General features: G+C 40.4%; 4 protein-coding genes across 5 annotated transcripts; 2 read left to right on the plus strand and 2 right to left on the minus strand.

Annotated features, from left to right (window-relative positions):
• Nucleotides 1-25: 25 nt before the first annotated feature.
• Nucleotides 26-2,032, minus strand: LOC6620723 (eukaryotic translation initiation factor 5). The gene is made up of 3 exons (XM_002044891.2): nt 1,621-2,032; nt 1,080-1,556; nt 26-1,001 (listed from the first exon to the last, which is right to left on the minus strand). Exons 1-3 carry the CDS (start codon nt 1,831-1,833, stop codon nt 297-299), a joined length of 1,395 nt encoding a protein of 464 aa, XP_002044927.2. The 5' UTR covers nt 1,834-2,032; the 3' UTR covers nt 26-296.
• A 143-nt stretch (nt 2,033-2,175) lies between these two features.
• LOC116802077 lies at nt 2,176-5,019 on the minus strand. 2 transcript variants are annotated; one of them, XM_032725146.1, is made up of 5 exons: nt 4,960-5,019; nt 4,151-4,448; nt 2,904-3,000; nt 2,423-2,507; nt 2,176-2,254 (listed from the first exon to the last, which is right to left on the minus strand). In XM_032725146.1, exons 2-4 carry the CDS (start codon nt 4,170-4,172, stop codon nt 2,459-2,461), a joined length of 168 nt encoding a protein of 55 aa, XP_032581037.1. In that variant the 5' UTR covers nt 4,173-4,448; nt 4,960-5,019; the 3' UTR covers nt 2,176-2,254; nt 2,423-2,458. The 2 variants fall into 2 exon arrangements, with proteins under 2 accessions (XP_032581037.1, XP_032581036.1); XM_032725145.1 differs by having other exon boundaries at nt 4,889-5,017.
• A 515-nt stretch (nt 5,020-5,534) lies between these two features.
• Nucleotides 5,535-9,590, plus strand: LOC6620724 (homeobox protein extradenticle). Its single transcript, XM_002044892.2, has 5 exons — nt 5,535-5,719; nt 6,554-6,856; nt 7,025-7,343; nt 7,408-7,666; nt 7,742-9,590. The coding sequence occupies exons 2-5, from the start codon at nt 6,592-6,594 to the stop codon at nt 8,027-8,029; spliced, it is 1,131 nt and encodes a 376-aa protein (XP_002044928.1). The 5' UTR covers nt 5,535-5,719; nt 6,554-6,591; the 3' UTR covers nt 8,030-9,590.
• Nucleotides 9,591-10,101: 511 nt separating this feature from the next.
• On the plus strand, nt 10,102-12,730 carry LOC6620725 (pre-rRNA 2'-O-ribose RNA methyltransferase FTSJ3). The gene is made up of 2 exons (XM_002044893.2): nt 10,102-12,060; nt 12,122-12,730. The coding sequence occupies exons 1-2, from the start codon at nt 10,200-10,202 to the stop codon at nt 12,712-12,714; spliced, it is 2,454 nt and encodes an 817-aa protein (XP_002044929.1). The 5' UTR covers nt 10,102-10,199; the 3' UTR covers nt 12,715-12,730.
• Nucleotides 12,731-12,754: the final 24 nt, after the last annotated feature.

The following is a 12,754-nucleotide window of genomic DNA, read 5'->3' on the forward strand; positions in this document are numbered from 1 at the left end:
AAAATGCAAGTAAAAAAGTAGTAAATATTTTTTTTTGCTTTATTTTGTATTATGTGTTGGTGTAATTGTATTGTTACAGCGGCTTGGGAAATGTTATGTAAACAATTGAATGGTAGTAAAGCGACAACTCAAAATACGATTAGCACTCTTAAGAACTAAAGATCAAATAACCACATGTTGATTTAACTCGCTAATTTATATTTAAGTTTGAATTGTAGATTACGCTCGCCGCTTGATTTCCCCCTTTCAAAATATTACTGATTGGATTAGGATAGCTGTTCTCTTTTTGTTTCTTTTTAGATGTCGTCGATGTTCACGTCGTCCTCCTCGTCATCCTCGTCGCCTGCAACGGCGCGTGTAACTCCGCGTTGGACGACCCGTTGACCGCCACGTTGACCGGCACTGGAAACGTAGTTATCCTCATCGGATTCATCGTCCTCCTCCTCACTCTCGGAGGACTCTTCTTCGGCATTCTTCAGCCAGAGAACGAACGGCATAGCTTTCTCGTGTATTTCGGCAGCAATATTTTTGGAGACATGGCGCTTGCTAACCTTCTGTGCCCACTCCAGTATGACGGCCTCATCGAGTATGTCCAGATCATAAAATAATTTGAAGATTCCAGCTACCTTGCTCATCAGTGTACCCTTATGCAGCTCTACAGTTTGCTCCACTCCACCAATTAGATAGCGCTGTGCTTTTGGATTATTGAGGGTGAAGCGAAGTAGCAAAGGACGATTCTTCTGCACGTCCTTGATGATGTTTTCAGTGAACAGCAGCTCGGCGAGAACCAATGGAGCCTTGTTAATAATATCCAAACGTTCGGCTTCAATCACCAGCTCCTTGTGAGTTTGCACATCCTCCAATTGCTTCTTGTCCCGCTTCTCCTTAACCAACTCGTAGAAAATATCAATGCGCTCCTTTTCAGTTTTATCATAGTCATCCGAAATAGTCATACCCTTAGCACCATCAGTCAGATCTTGCAAACGAGCACGAATAGCCTCCTAACGGGGTAGAGGAGTAATATACACATAAATATCTCTTTGAGCTAATTGCGAGTATATACGGATAAAACAACGTACCTTCGAAACATCGACACTCCATCCCTCATCGTCGTCATCCTTGGCTGTTTTCTCCGGAATAGCTGCGCTAATCTCGGCCTCAGTTTGGCTAGCCTGATTTGTGCCGTTGCCGCTATCTGATTCGCCGCCAGAATTGTTGGCCAAAGAGTTGTTGGTCATGGAGCCATCGGCGTTATCGTTCTTCTGCTTCTGTTTCCTCGAGCGTTTGCCCTCGGTTAGCGATGATCCTTGGGCGGCCGGATTCAATGACGGCGGGTTCTTCACAATGAATGTGTTCACTTTATGGTTAACCTTGAGCAGACCATGGAAGCCGCATGCCTTGCAAGACTGCGATATGGTCTGGTTTTTGGCTGACACAGTCAAATTGGTCTCCGGATTGTCGCACTCGGGGCATAACACAAACTTGCGAATAAAACCATCCAACAAATCCTGCAACTTGTTCACATCATGCGATCCATTCACAACAAAGCGCTCATTCTGAATGAAATGAATAGTGATATTAATAGGAGCATCGCTAATGGATAACATAAGATGCACATACCTTGTGATCAAACAGCGTCTGGGCGCCCAGCTCGCAACCAAAGTACTTGGTTGGATAGGTGGCCGGGCGTCCGATGGCCCTAGCCACTTCCGCCATGTTGACCAGCACGGTCTTGATCCCGTTTCCCTTGCCCTCGACCTTTGCCTGCAGACGTGGCATCTTGTAGCGATAGAAGATGTCCGTCACACTGCGGTTTACGTTTACGGTGGCCATCTTGATAGGTTTTCGGCTCCACGGATAATGCTGCTAATGGGTCTTAATGTTGCTCGGGTAATGTTGTTGCTATTAGAGGTGGCCAGTGGTATCTATTGGTTATTGGTTGATGGGAAGTAATTGTCTTCAGGTTTTCTGCTAGTTTGTGATTAATCCAGCTTTCGTTTCCGTTCATTAAATGTTCTTTTATTTTGAGTTGTTGCCGCTGCTGCTTACTTATCAAATGTACGCAGAATAAGCAGGAATTGGTGTCCTTCCGAAACGGCGATTTAATTGTGCTCTAATCAAACAACGGGTGTACTGAATATTTTTGAAGAATCGGCCAGAATTATAGTTGTTTTATTTTTATTTTTGCAAGGTTATTGCTTTGCTTTTATTCTTCTGAAGATTTTGTTTTCGCCGTGGTAGGTATTCAGCTATTCTATTTTTTCCGAATTCATATGAATAATTATATATACATACATACATATATATATATATATATATATATATATATATATATATATATATATATATATCTATATATATATTCTTGTATATTTATATATATACATATATATATATATATTTATTTATATTGTAAATTTACCAGTTTAAGTCTTTAAGAAATGGCAAAGCAGCAGGCTCATGTGTACCTGAAAGGCTGTAACTTCCGATGTCTGTTACTCGAAGTCCTGCGAAGGCAAATGTGAAAGATTTCGTTAATCGAGTCGAATAATGCAATGCTTATTACATAATTATGCCAAGTTCTCGGACAAAAACCCCGCGAAGTGCCGTTTCTGCAGCGTAGAAAATCAGCCTAATTTATTGCAATTTGGCACCACTTTCCTTTCCTTTGCTTGCAAATATAATCAATTCTTATCGGGTATTATAGTAGTATGCATTTGGAGCCACATATGTAAGCCAAGGTAAAAAAGGCCCCTCGCATTAAACAGTAGCGAATTTAATTTGAATACCAGTTTTTTTTTTTTTATCTTAGAAACCCCCAGTGTGTGAATTGCAACAAAAAGTCGTGCGACTTGAATCAGCAATACGATGGTCTGGTGGTCATCAGTGACTCTTGTGCTTACCGGTGATTTTTGGTTCGCCCTTTTGAATTCATGCACAGCTCGAACCCTTTACTCCGTTTTTTCTCAATGAGAAGTGTGGTTTTTTTTGCTGGTGTTTCTGAAAAATACAAATATAAAACGAAATGTAATTGCATTTAACGAACGCGCGTTGGAAGCCAATAAAATTGCAATCGAATTGGAATTTGTACGGGACCTGATTGTATATTTTATGTAGCTTGAATCGTCAAAGCAATAGTAAATGGAATCATATAAAAACATAACACTAATTTGCACTACTTCGCGTCGCTGAAAGCCAAAGAAATTAAAACTATAGAACTGCTGGTTCTTAAAGCAAGGTAAATTTTAAAACGAAAACTTTCAGCAAATGGGTTAGGTTAAAAGGTCGAGCGAATATAAACAATTTTATTTTGTTGTCTCGTAGATATTAACTTTTTCAACCGGAAAATGATACTGAGAATTTCGTTAGGACCCCCCTTGAATATTTTTGTGTTTTTTTCCCAACTAATTTGACGAATGTGACAAAAATTTCAGTGCGATTGTGATCCTTGTTCCCAACAACCAATCATTAGCTATTTATGAGTGTAATTCTTTTATGTTCCTCAAGCAATGCCCTTTTATTATGTTTTCTACGAGATTCAGTGGTTTTTTGTTCTTGGGTAATATTAAATTTAAATACAAAGAAATTCGAGAAATAAAGCTTGTCAACGCACTTTCCAAGTGAAGGGGTTACTAAAATATAAAACGAATCGCGGACATTAATTATTACCCCGATTATCGGTTTTCTATAGAACACATGGCTTTACAAATATCACGCAATTTAGTGAAGTCTAATTTAAACTATGCATTTATTATTTGTACGAACGGAAATCTTAATATGTTAATATCTTATATAAATATATGACATAATGAAGAAGATAAATCATAATAAGCCTCACAAATGAAATAAGAGCATGCGGTTGAATTCCCTGGTTAACTTCTTCTTTTCGTTTTACTTGTTTCGCAAGAGAAGTTTCTGGAATTCCCTTTTCAGAAACCCTTGTATCCTAGCTAGTGACTTGCACTTTTTATCGGCTGTGGGTAAAGGAAATGTGTTCGCTCCTTATTTTTACGCCTATTTTTAATGTTAAAGTAACCTTGGATGGATCCGGATCTTGGTTAGTAGTAAGACATTATACAGTGGTCGGGATAAATATGTGTCTTAGATACAAATCGATTCAATGGGTTGTTGATGATTAACTATTACTTACCACCGTATCTTTCAAAAGTCATATAAGATTTTGTTTCCCCTCCTTTGGGGTGCGCAATGTCAGTTCGCAAATTAGACAAAGATATCGTACTCTCGGGTATTCTTTGTGAAGTCAATCTCAAATTGACTTGGAAAATATATATGGATAAATCAAAAGCAAACAAATCGCACTGCCACGGGAAATCGATAACTTTTTTTTTTGGATAGCTCTGATTCCGTGCTAATATTGAAAAATATTAGTAACGCTTTTAACGCGCTTATGTATCGCAAAAATTGAAATTTTTGGTCTCTCAACTATTCTGCAAAGGGAAAGAAAATAAAATTAGGAATGCGCATGAACGAACATATGTATACCACTCCGTACTAAGTATTTCTTACATTACTTTAGTTTAGCTCAAATTTACATATAATTTCGAAGGAAAAAGGTTAATTTAACATTCAAGTACATATATATTTGACACATATATCTTTTCCTATTACTTATGTATTCAGTACTTTTGTATACTGGCCATAAAAAACACTGTTGAAGCGTGATTTATGTGTAAGCACGAAGTAAAGTAGCTTTATGCAGATATACACTGGACCCAACGTTACAAAAAATTGTGGAAAACTGAATTAATTAGTATAGATATATATAAATGTACATTTTCATGCACGTATGCATTTACATATGGATGAAAGCCACGCCATTTAAACTTTTGAGGTTGTGTTCGTTTTGGTCACAATCACTTTTCAATACCTTTTCCACAAGTTTTCTATAAAGCGTTTCTGATCACAATGAAAATAAATTAATAATTTTGCTGAATTAACCGTTTAGGTGGGAAAAGATTTTCTCAGAAGTCCACGAACATACGACTAAACGTCACTGCACAATATGACCATATTGATTTTAATGCGCTGCACTATCACTATCGATTGGCCGAACATGGAAATGGAAAATAGCCTTTTCACACTTTCACTTTTATACAATATGGTATTTATTAAAACGAATGTAAATAAAAACGAAACGACTAAAAAAAACAAATATATATGTTATATAATTAAAAATAGTTGCAATCAGCCTATTAAAAAATATGTTATATGAGTGGATCATATGTATTTTCTTCTATATTCCAATACCAATATACCAAATTCTTTGTAGAGGACATCTTATTTATTTTATTGAAAACTTTTTAAAAATATTATTTGACAAAATCCATTTATAAATGAGTAATGTAGTAATTATTAATATATTATATTATCGAAACCAGGCCCGCAGTGAGTAAGCACTAGAAAATAACTACGGTTTAGATATCGATTGTCCACGTTTTCACTAGCAAATATAAATTGGATTTTATGGAATACTTATCGATATTCTTATAGTACTGGAAAACTTTTTCATATCGATTTATTTTTCTGCGTATACAGAACGTACTTTCCTTTCATTGTATTCCAAAAAAGATAATATTATTATATACTTGCGGTTATTTACAACTGCAAATAATGTGTCACTAATTTTTAGTGAAAATAGCACAAAATACGACTTGCACGGCAAATAAGTATACGAGGCAATCACGATAAATAAAAAACCGTGAGTATGGAATTTCAAGTGGACGCTTCTCAATACTTACATGCACATATATCGATGTGTGGATATGTACATACACCTTGTTATAAACAGTTTAAATCTTTTCTGACGTAATAAAATCCCAAGAATGTACATGTAAACCCAACAAAATCTTTTCAAACTGCATTCAAATTAGTGCTGAGCCATAACCTTGTGTGTATGTAAATATAAACCAGGCAGGTTGCTTATTTTTTACCGTTCTGCTGGCACTAAACATACGTACAAGTGTATGTATGTGATGCACTCGGCGTCATTTATTTGTAGATACATATGTAAAATGTAACGTTAACCGTGGCACACAGCAATAAATAAATAAATAAATAGAAATAAGTTCATAAATAGTTCGGTTAACTGGCCAGCTTCGTGCTACGTATTTGAGATACTTTTTCACCCCCAAAAAGATATCCCGCTTCATGAGATTGCGACAGGTGGAGATTATTGCATTTCCAATAGGATACCAAAATGTCTTTTCACTTTTGCTCAAATGTCTGGGGATTATTTTGTGGTGGGGTTTGTGGGTTTAATGGCTTTGTTTGTATCTCTTCTATAGATAAGATGCCTTTTGTGGCAGAAGTTTTATTTGGTGAACTTCTTTTCAGTTTGTGCGTTTAATTTGAAAGTAAAGTAAAGTTTATATTAACTCAAGTTTTTACTACATTTTTAAGGGTTTCAAACGTACGTTCTTTTAAAAAGAAAAAGTTATTAAATAATAGAACACTAAAAAATCGAACAGAAATATTAGGTTATTTCCTATTTTTCTTGTATGCTATTAATATTTCATGTTTTATATTATTACAGAAACTTGGATTTGTAGCTTGCTTTGAGTTTGCTGCATCATGGAGGATCCCAATCGCATGTTGGCCCACACCGGCGGCATGATGGCTCCGCAAGGATACGGCTTGTCTGGCCAGGACGATGGCCAAAATGCCGGCAGCGAGAACGAGGTGCGCAAGCAGAAGGACATCGGCGAGATATTGCAACAGATAATGAGTATCTCGGAGCAATCGCTTGACGAGGCCCAGGCCAGAAAACATACACTCAACTGTCACCGAATGAAGCCGGCACTTTTCTCTGTACTTTGCGAAATCAAGGAGAAGACCGGTAAGCTTAAAACCCTATAATTATCTCTCATTCAAGAACATTAAATAGGTTGAAATGGTATTATGCATTCTGTGGTTTTGGTTGATTTGCAAAATAAAACACAATTCTTAAAAGGTTCAGTATGGAATTATTTTTATCATTACCCTTTCTTCGCTAAAACTATTACAGTCCTGTCGATTCGCAACACCCAGGAGGAGGAGCCCCCAGATCCGCAACTGATGCGCTTGGACAACATGCTGATTGCCGAGGGCGTGGCTGGACCCGAGAAGGGCGGTGGCGGAGCAGCGGCTGCCTCTGCGGCTGCGGCCAGCCAGGGCGGTTCCCTGTCCATCGATGGTGCTGACAATGCCATTGAGCATTCCGACTACCGTGCCAAGCTGGCACAGATCCGTCAAATATATCACCAGGAATTGGAGAAGTACGAGCAGGCATGCAACGAGTTCACCACGCATGTCATGAATCTTCTACGCGAACAGAGTCGCACGAGGTTGGTGTACATATATAGATAAATGCAGAATGGCCATCATTTGGGTAATATAATCGCATTTCAGACCCATTACACCAAAGGAAATCGAGCGAATGGTGCAGATCATCCACAAAAAGTTTAGTTCCATACAAATGCAGCTGAAGCAGTCGACCTGCGAGGCTGTAATGATACTTCGTTCGCGTTTCCTGGACGCACGCCGCAAGCGTCGCAACTTCAGCAAGCAGGCATCCGAGATTCTCAACGAGTACTTCTACAGTCACTTGAGCAACCCATATCCATCCGAAGAGGCCAAAGAGGAGTTGGCACGAAAGTGTGGCATCACGGTAAGTAGCGGGGGCACATTAATCGACAATGCAATTCGCTTGCAGCATAGTAAATGAAACAACACACTCGTGCAGGTCTCGCAAGTATCGAATTGGTTTGGCAACAAGCGTATTCGCTATAAGAAGAACATTGGTAAGGCACAGGAGGAGGCCAATTTGTATGCGGCCAAGAAGGCGGCTGGTGCTTCACCGTATTCCATGGCCGGTCCACCCAGCGGGACAACCACACCCATGATGTCACCCGCTCCGCCACAGGATTCCATGGGTTATCCAATGGGTTCCGGCGGCTACGACCAGCAGCAACCGTACGACAACAGCATGGGCGGCTACGACCCAAATCTCCATCAGGATCTAAGCCCCTGAGGATCAGGGCTGTGAACCACTTCCAGTCCGGAGAATCCCTCATACAGTTGCGGTCAAAATAACTGCGCTGAAAAATCGAACGCGCAGTTTCTTCATAATTATGCGGTTTATATTTGCTTCTTCGCCAAGAGCAACAATCCTTAAGGGATTTTTTAATTCAGCTTTCTGTCCTTTGTTTTCGAGTCGGATAAGTTTAAAGTTTCCATAAATTTAGATATAGTTTCGATAGATATACATACATACATACGTGAGTAGAATATAAATACGTAATAGCTAGTTTGTGCTTGCTACATTTTGGTTGGCAGAAAAAACTTTGCCTGCTTTAAATCAAAAAAAAGGAAAGGAAATGAGCATGATGCTGATATGGTTTTCTAATTGGCAGTCTCCTGCTTTTTAACAATATATGCATGCAGGATGTATTAAGAAATCGAAAATTGAATAATTGCCTAATTAAGAATATTTTTTGCCCGAAAAGAAAACGAATATAGTTTGCGCGCTTTTTTTTTTTAAATTCACAATCAATTGAAATGGAAAGCATGTTGTTTTTGGCATGTCAACTGTAAAATACATAAATACGTAATAATTCGTTTAAGCGATTATAATTTGATCAGCGTTTTTGAAAAGGGTTAATAACCGAAAGCAGTGACTTTTTCTGCACAGTCCCATTAGCTATATATATTAACCATCGAAAACAAAGGCAAAGAAACTCGATTAAACTGGTAGTATACGAATATTTTCAAAACGAGTGGAGGAGGCACAAGTTTCAGGGCTATTATTTTGACCGCAGCTGTGTATAAATATATTTTAATACATTTACCTACATTTGCGGGTATATACAAATATTGCATGTAAATCATACTATGACGATTCTTTTTTGGCTACAGTACGTATACGACAGCAAAATAGTGTTTACTGAATTTAAAACTGTACGAAATTTTTAAAAACTTGAACAATACGAAAATACGAAACTAAACCATGTATACGATGTATATCAAATAAATAAATAATACATGTTGTTGTTATCCGCACACACGTCAACTAATTACGAAAATATTTTGAATGTAAAGACGGAAAAGAAAAGTCTTGGACAAACTAAATGATGTCACATTTCTATCGAAAGACGAATTGTATTATTTAACCGTTTAAAACATTTAATAGATTTAATTACGTGTATTTTGAATGTCTCAAAACCATTGTTTGCTTCTTACATCCAAAAAAGTATTCAAAATTAAATCTTAATGGATTTCTTGCTATAAAAACGAAATTCCCAACTTAATTGCATTATAAAATCAAGAACAAATTCGTCTTTCGCTTAGTAAGAAGTATACACAACTCTTTGCCCCCAATTAAAACGGATATGAAAACAGATTACATTTGAAAGTATACAAAACGATTGTAATTTTAATTGCTAAATAACATATGTCTTCGCCAGACTTTCGCTCACATTACGGTCAAATGAAACCATTCAATGTATTTCAGTAAGTAAGGTACTGCATTAAACATTTTGGATAACAATAGAAAAATATATAAATACACAACTTTACACGAATAACTTAATAAATCAAACGAAGTATTAATTAATGGTTTTTGGGGAGTATTAAAAAAAAAGGGCGTTATCCTTTGCATATAATCTATACACGTAATAGAAAGAGATGGAGCATCTGTAGATACACTTGCTCTTCTTTGATTAAAACTATCTGGCTCACAGATGGAAATCATTCTTTTATGTGTGGTTGGTTGGTCAAATAACTAAAATAATTTTAATTTTTTAGATTTTTGGCAGCTGTAAAAAGACAATAAATTGAAATTGTAAGCGGATTTTATTTTTATTATGCTTCATTACGGCCTAATGTACTTCGCCACATTTTACAGTTATTCCCAAAAGTGGTTAGTTTTTATATAAATCACTTTGATCGACCAATTTTAAGTTTATAAATATTAAAGTCCACATTTTTTAAAAATTCAGCCGCTGCCGCATTGCATTCCACAATTTAAAAACACGTTCCACTTATTTAGCACTCATTCGCCGTTACCTTGACGCACATGCTAGCAATGCCCGGAATACTTTGAATTGTCCATACGGCCACACTGTTGGCAACACGTGCACGAATTCGACATTTGATTTGAATTCGTTTTGATTTTATCGTGATTGTACGAAAAGCCAGCAGCAATGGGCAAGAAGACGAAAGTTGGAAAGACGCGCAAGGATAAGTTCTACCAGTTGGCCAAGGAGACGGGCCTGCGATCGCGTGCCGCCTTCAAATTGATCCAGCTGAATCGCAAATTCGGTTTCCTACAACAATCGCAAGTATGTTTGGATTTGTGCGCAGCTCCCGGTGGCTGGATGCAGGTGGCCAAGCAGAATATGCCGGTGTCCAGCATTGTGATCGGCGTGGATCTCTTCCCCATCCGTCCCATTGCCGGCTGCATTGGCCTCGTCGAGGACATCACCACCGAGAAGTGCCGCCAATCGCTGACCAAGGAGCTGCAATCGTGGAAGGCCGACGTTGTGCTCCACGACGGTGCACCCAATGTGGGTAGGAACTGGCTGTACGATGCCTATCAGCAGATCTGTCTCACCCTCAACGCGCTCAAGTTGAGCACACAGTTTCTGCGCAACGGCGGGTGGTTTGTGACGAAGGTTTTCCGCTCCAAGGATTACAATGCCCTGCTCTGGGTGCTCAAGCAGCTGTTCAAGAAGGTGCACGCCACCAAGCCGAGTGCGTCGCGTAAGGAATCCGCCGAGATATTCGTCGTCTGTCAGGGCTACCTGGCGCCCGATCACATTGATCCCCGTCTCCTGGACTCGAAGTATGTGTTCGAGGAGCTGGATCTCGATGCCAAGAAGAAGAGCAGCCTGCTGCATCCCGAAAAGCAGAAGCGCATCAAGGCCGAGGGCTATACGGCCCAGGATATTGCGCTGCGCAACGATCTGGCTGCCACAGAGTTCCTGATGGCTGACAATGCACTGGCTGCGCTGCAGGGCATCGGCTCGATTCGCATCGATGATCAGCGCATTGCCAATCACAAGAAGACCACGCCAGAGATTCTCGAGTGCTGCAAGGATCTGAAGGTACTGGGCCGCAAGGATATCAAGGGTCTCGTGCAATGGTGGAAGGATGTTAGGGAGTTGTTCGTTAAAAAGGAAGCCCCACTGGTCGTCGGCAATGACGCAGAGGAGAAGCCCAAGCCATTGACGCAAGCGGAAATCGAGGACATGGAAGATGCCGAGCTGAAAACGCAAATTGAGACAATTGTCGAAGAGGAGAAGAAGGACTTGAAGCGTAAGCGTAAGAAGACGCTCAAGACCAAGGCGAAATTGCACGAGAAGATGAACCTTAACATGGTGATCAAGGGCGACGATGGTCCGGTCGAGGAAATGGAGCACGAAATCTTCGACCTCAAGAATATTCGCACCTCTGCTGAGCTCGACGAGCTGCTGGACGTGCAACCCGATTTTGCTGTCGATGAAACGCAGCCCGAGGAAACAAAGCTGCCGAAATACAAGTATTTCGACAAGGATGAGGGCAACATCAACGATGATCTGAACTATGACGACGACAATGATGAGGAGCAAAGCGAGGCATCCGACGACGAGGATCAAATCAATGATAAGCAGGGCCTGGGCCTCAGTGACGACGACAATGATGAGGGCAATGCAAAGGGCAAGAACAAGAGAAAGAAGCGCTCCGAGAATCCGCTGATTAAATCCAATGACTTCCGCGACAAGAACACCAAGCGAGAGCAACGCGTACAGCTTTGGTACGAGAAGGATGTTCTACAGAATATCCAGTCGGATGACGACGAGGAAACCTACGATCTGAACAATTTGGCCAAGGAATTCAAGGCCAAGGGTGTCGCCGTTCTGGGTGAGAGCACCCTTAAGCCGGACGCCAACGAAGAGGTCGTCCAGGGTAAGAAGGCCAAACGTCGTGCACGCCATGAGGGCGCAGCTAAAGACAGCAGCTCAGAGTCATCCGAATCCGAGGATGAAGCTAACGAGGGTAGCGACGGCGAACAGCCAGCTGCAGGTGGGTTCAAAACAAGCATTTAATAATCATAAACCTAATATTCTCGTTTCCTTTCTATCAGGTACAAATGCCAAGAAGGTTCGCCTGTCCGAAAACGAAATGGCTTTGGGCGCACTGCTGACGCGCAGCAAGAAGACACGCCGTGACCTGATCGACGCAGCCTGGAATCGCTACGCTTTCAACGATGAGAACGTTCCCGTTTGGTTCAAGCTGGATGAGGACGAGCATATGACCAAGCCAACGCCGGTGCCGAAGGAGCTGACCGCCGAGTACCAGCGCAAGTTGCAGGAGGTGAACGTGCGCCCGATCAAGAAGGTCATGGAGGCCAAGGCGCGCAAGCATCGTCGCGCCACGAAACGCTTGGCCAAGGCTAAGAAGATGGCCGAAAAGATTATGGAGAACAGCGATGCCACCAACCACGAGAAGTCCAAGCAACTGAAGAAGGTGTACAAGAAGGCTCAGGAGAAGAAGAAGGAGGTCACATATGTGGTGGCCAAGAAGCAGACGGCAGCTCGACGCGCACGTCGTCCAGCTGGCGTCAAGGGTCGCTATAAGGTCGTCGATCCGCGCGAGAAGAAGGACAAGCGGTCAATGGATGCGAAGAAGAGGCGCGAAAAGGGTTCGAAGGGTCGCAAGGGGAAGGGACGTAAATAAATATAATTCTAAAAAATAAATGTAATATTTTATAGATACT

Source organism: Drosophila sechellia, chromosome X (assembly GCF_004382195.2).
Source record: "Drosophila sechellia strain sech25 chromosome X, ASM438219v1, whole genome shotgun sequence".
Taxonomy (NCBI): Eukaryota; Metazoa; Arthropoda; class Insecta; order Diptera; family Drosophilidae; genus Drosophila; species Drosophila sechellia.

Coding starts and splice junctions, on each gene's coding strand:
- LOC6620725 (XM_002044893.2), top strand. CDS start 10,200: ATGGGCAAGAAGACGAAAGTTGGAAAGACGCGCAAGGATAAGTTCTAC. Junction 12,061..12,121: donor CGGCGAACAGCCAGCTGCAG/GTGGGTTCAAAA, acceptor CCTTTCTATCAG/GTACAAATGCCAAGAAGGTT.
- LOC6620724 (XM_002044892.2), top strand. CDS start 6,592: ATGGAGGATCCCAATCGCATGTTGGCCCACACCGGCGGCATGATGGCT. Junction 6,857..7,024: donor CGAAATCAAGGAGAAGACCG/GTAAGCTTAAAA, acceptor AAACTATTACAG/TCCTGTCGATTCGCAACACC. Junction 7,344..7,407: donor CGCGAACAGAGTCGCACGAG/GTTGGTGTACAT, acceptor ATCGCATTTCAG/ACCCATTACACCAAAGGAAA.
- LOC116802077 (XM_032725146.1), bottom strand. CDS start 4,172: ATGACTTTTGAAAGATACGGTG. Junction 3,001..4,150: donor GACTTTTGAAAGATACGGTG/GTAAGTAATAGT, acceptor TGTATTTTTCAG/AAACACCAGCAAAAAAAACC. Junction 2,508..2,903: donor GGGCGAACCAAAAATCACCG/GTAAGCACAAGA, acceptor TTGCCTTCGCAG/GACTTCGAGTAACAGACATC.
- LOC6620723 (XM_002044891.2), bottom strand. CDS start 1,833: ATGGCCACCGTAAACGTAAACCGCAGTGTGACGGACATCTTCTATCGC. Junction 1,557..1,620: donor AGACGCTGTTTGATCACAAG/GTATGTGCATCT, acceptor CATTTCATTCAG/AATGAGCGCTTTGTTGTGAA. Junction 1,002..1,079: donor GGAGTGTCGATGTTTCGAAG/GTACGTTGTTTT, acceptor CTACCCCGTTAG/GAGGCTATTCGTGCTCGTTT.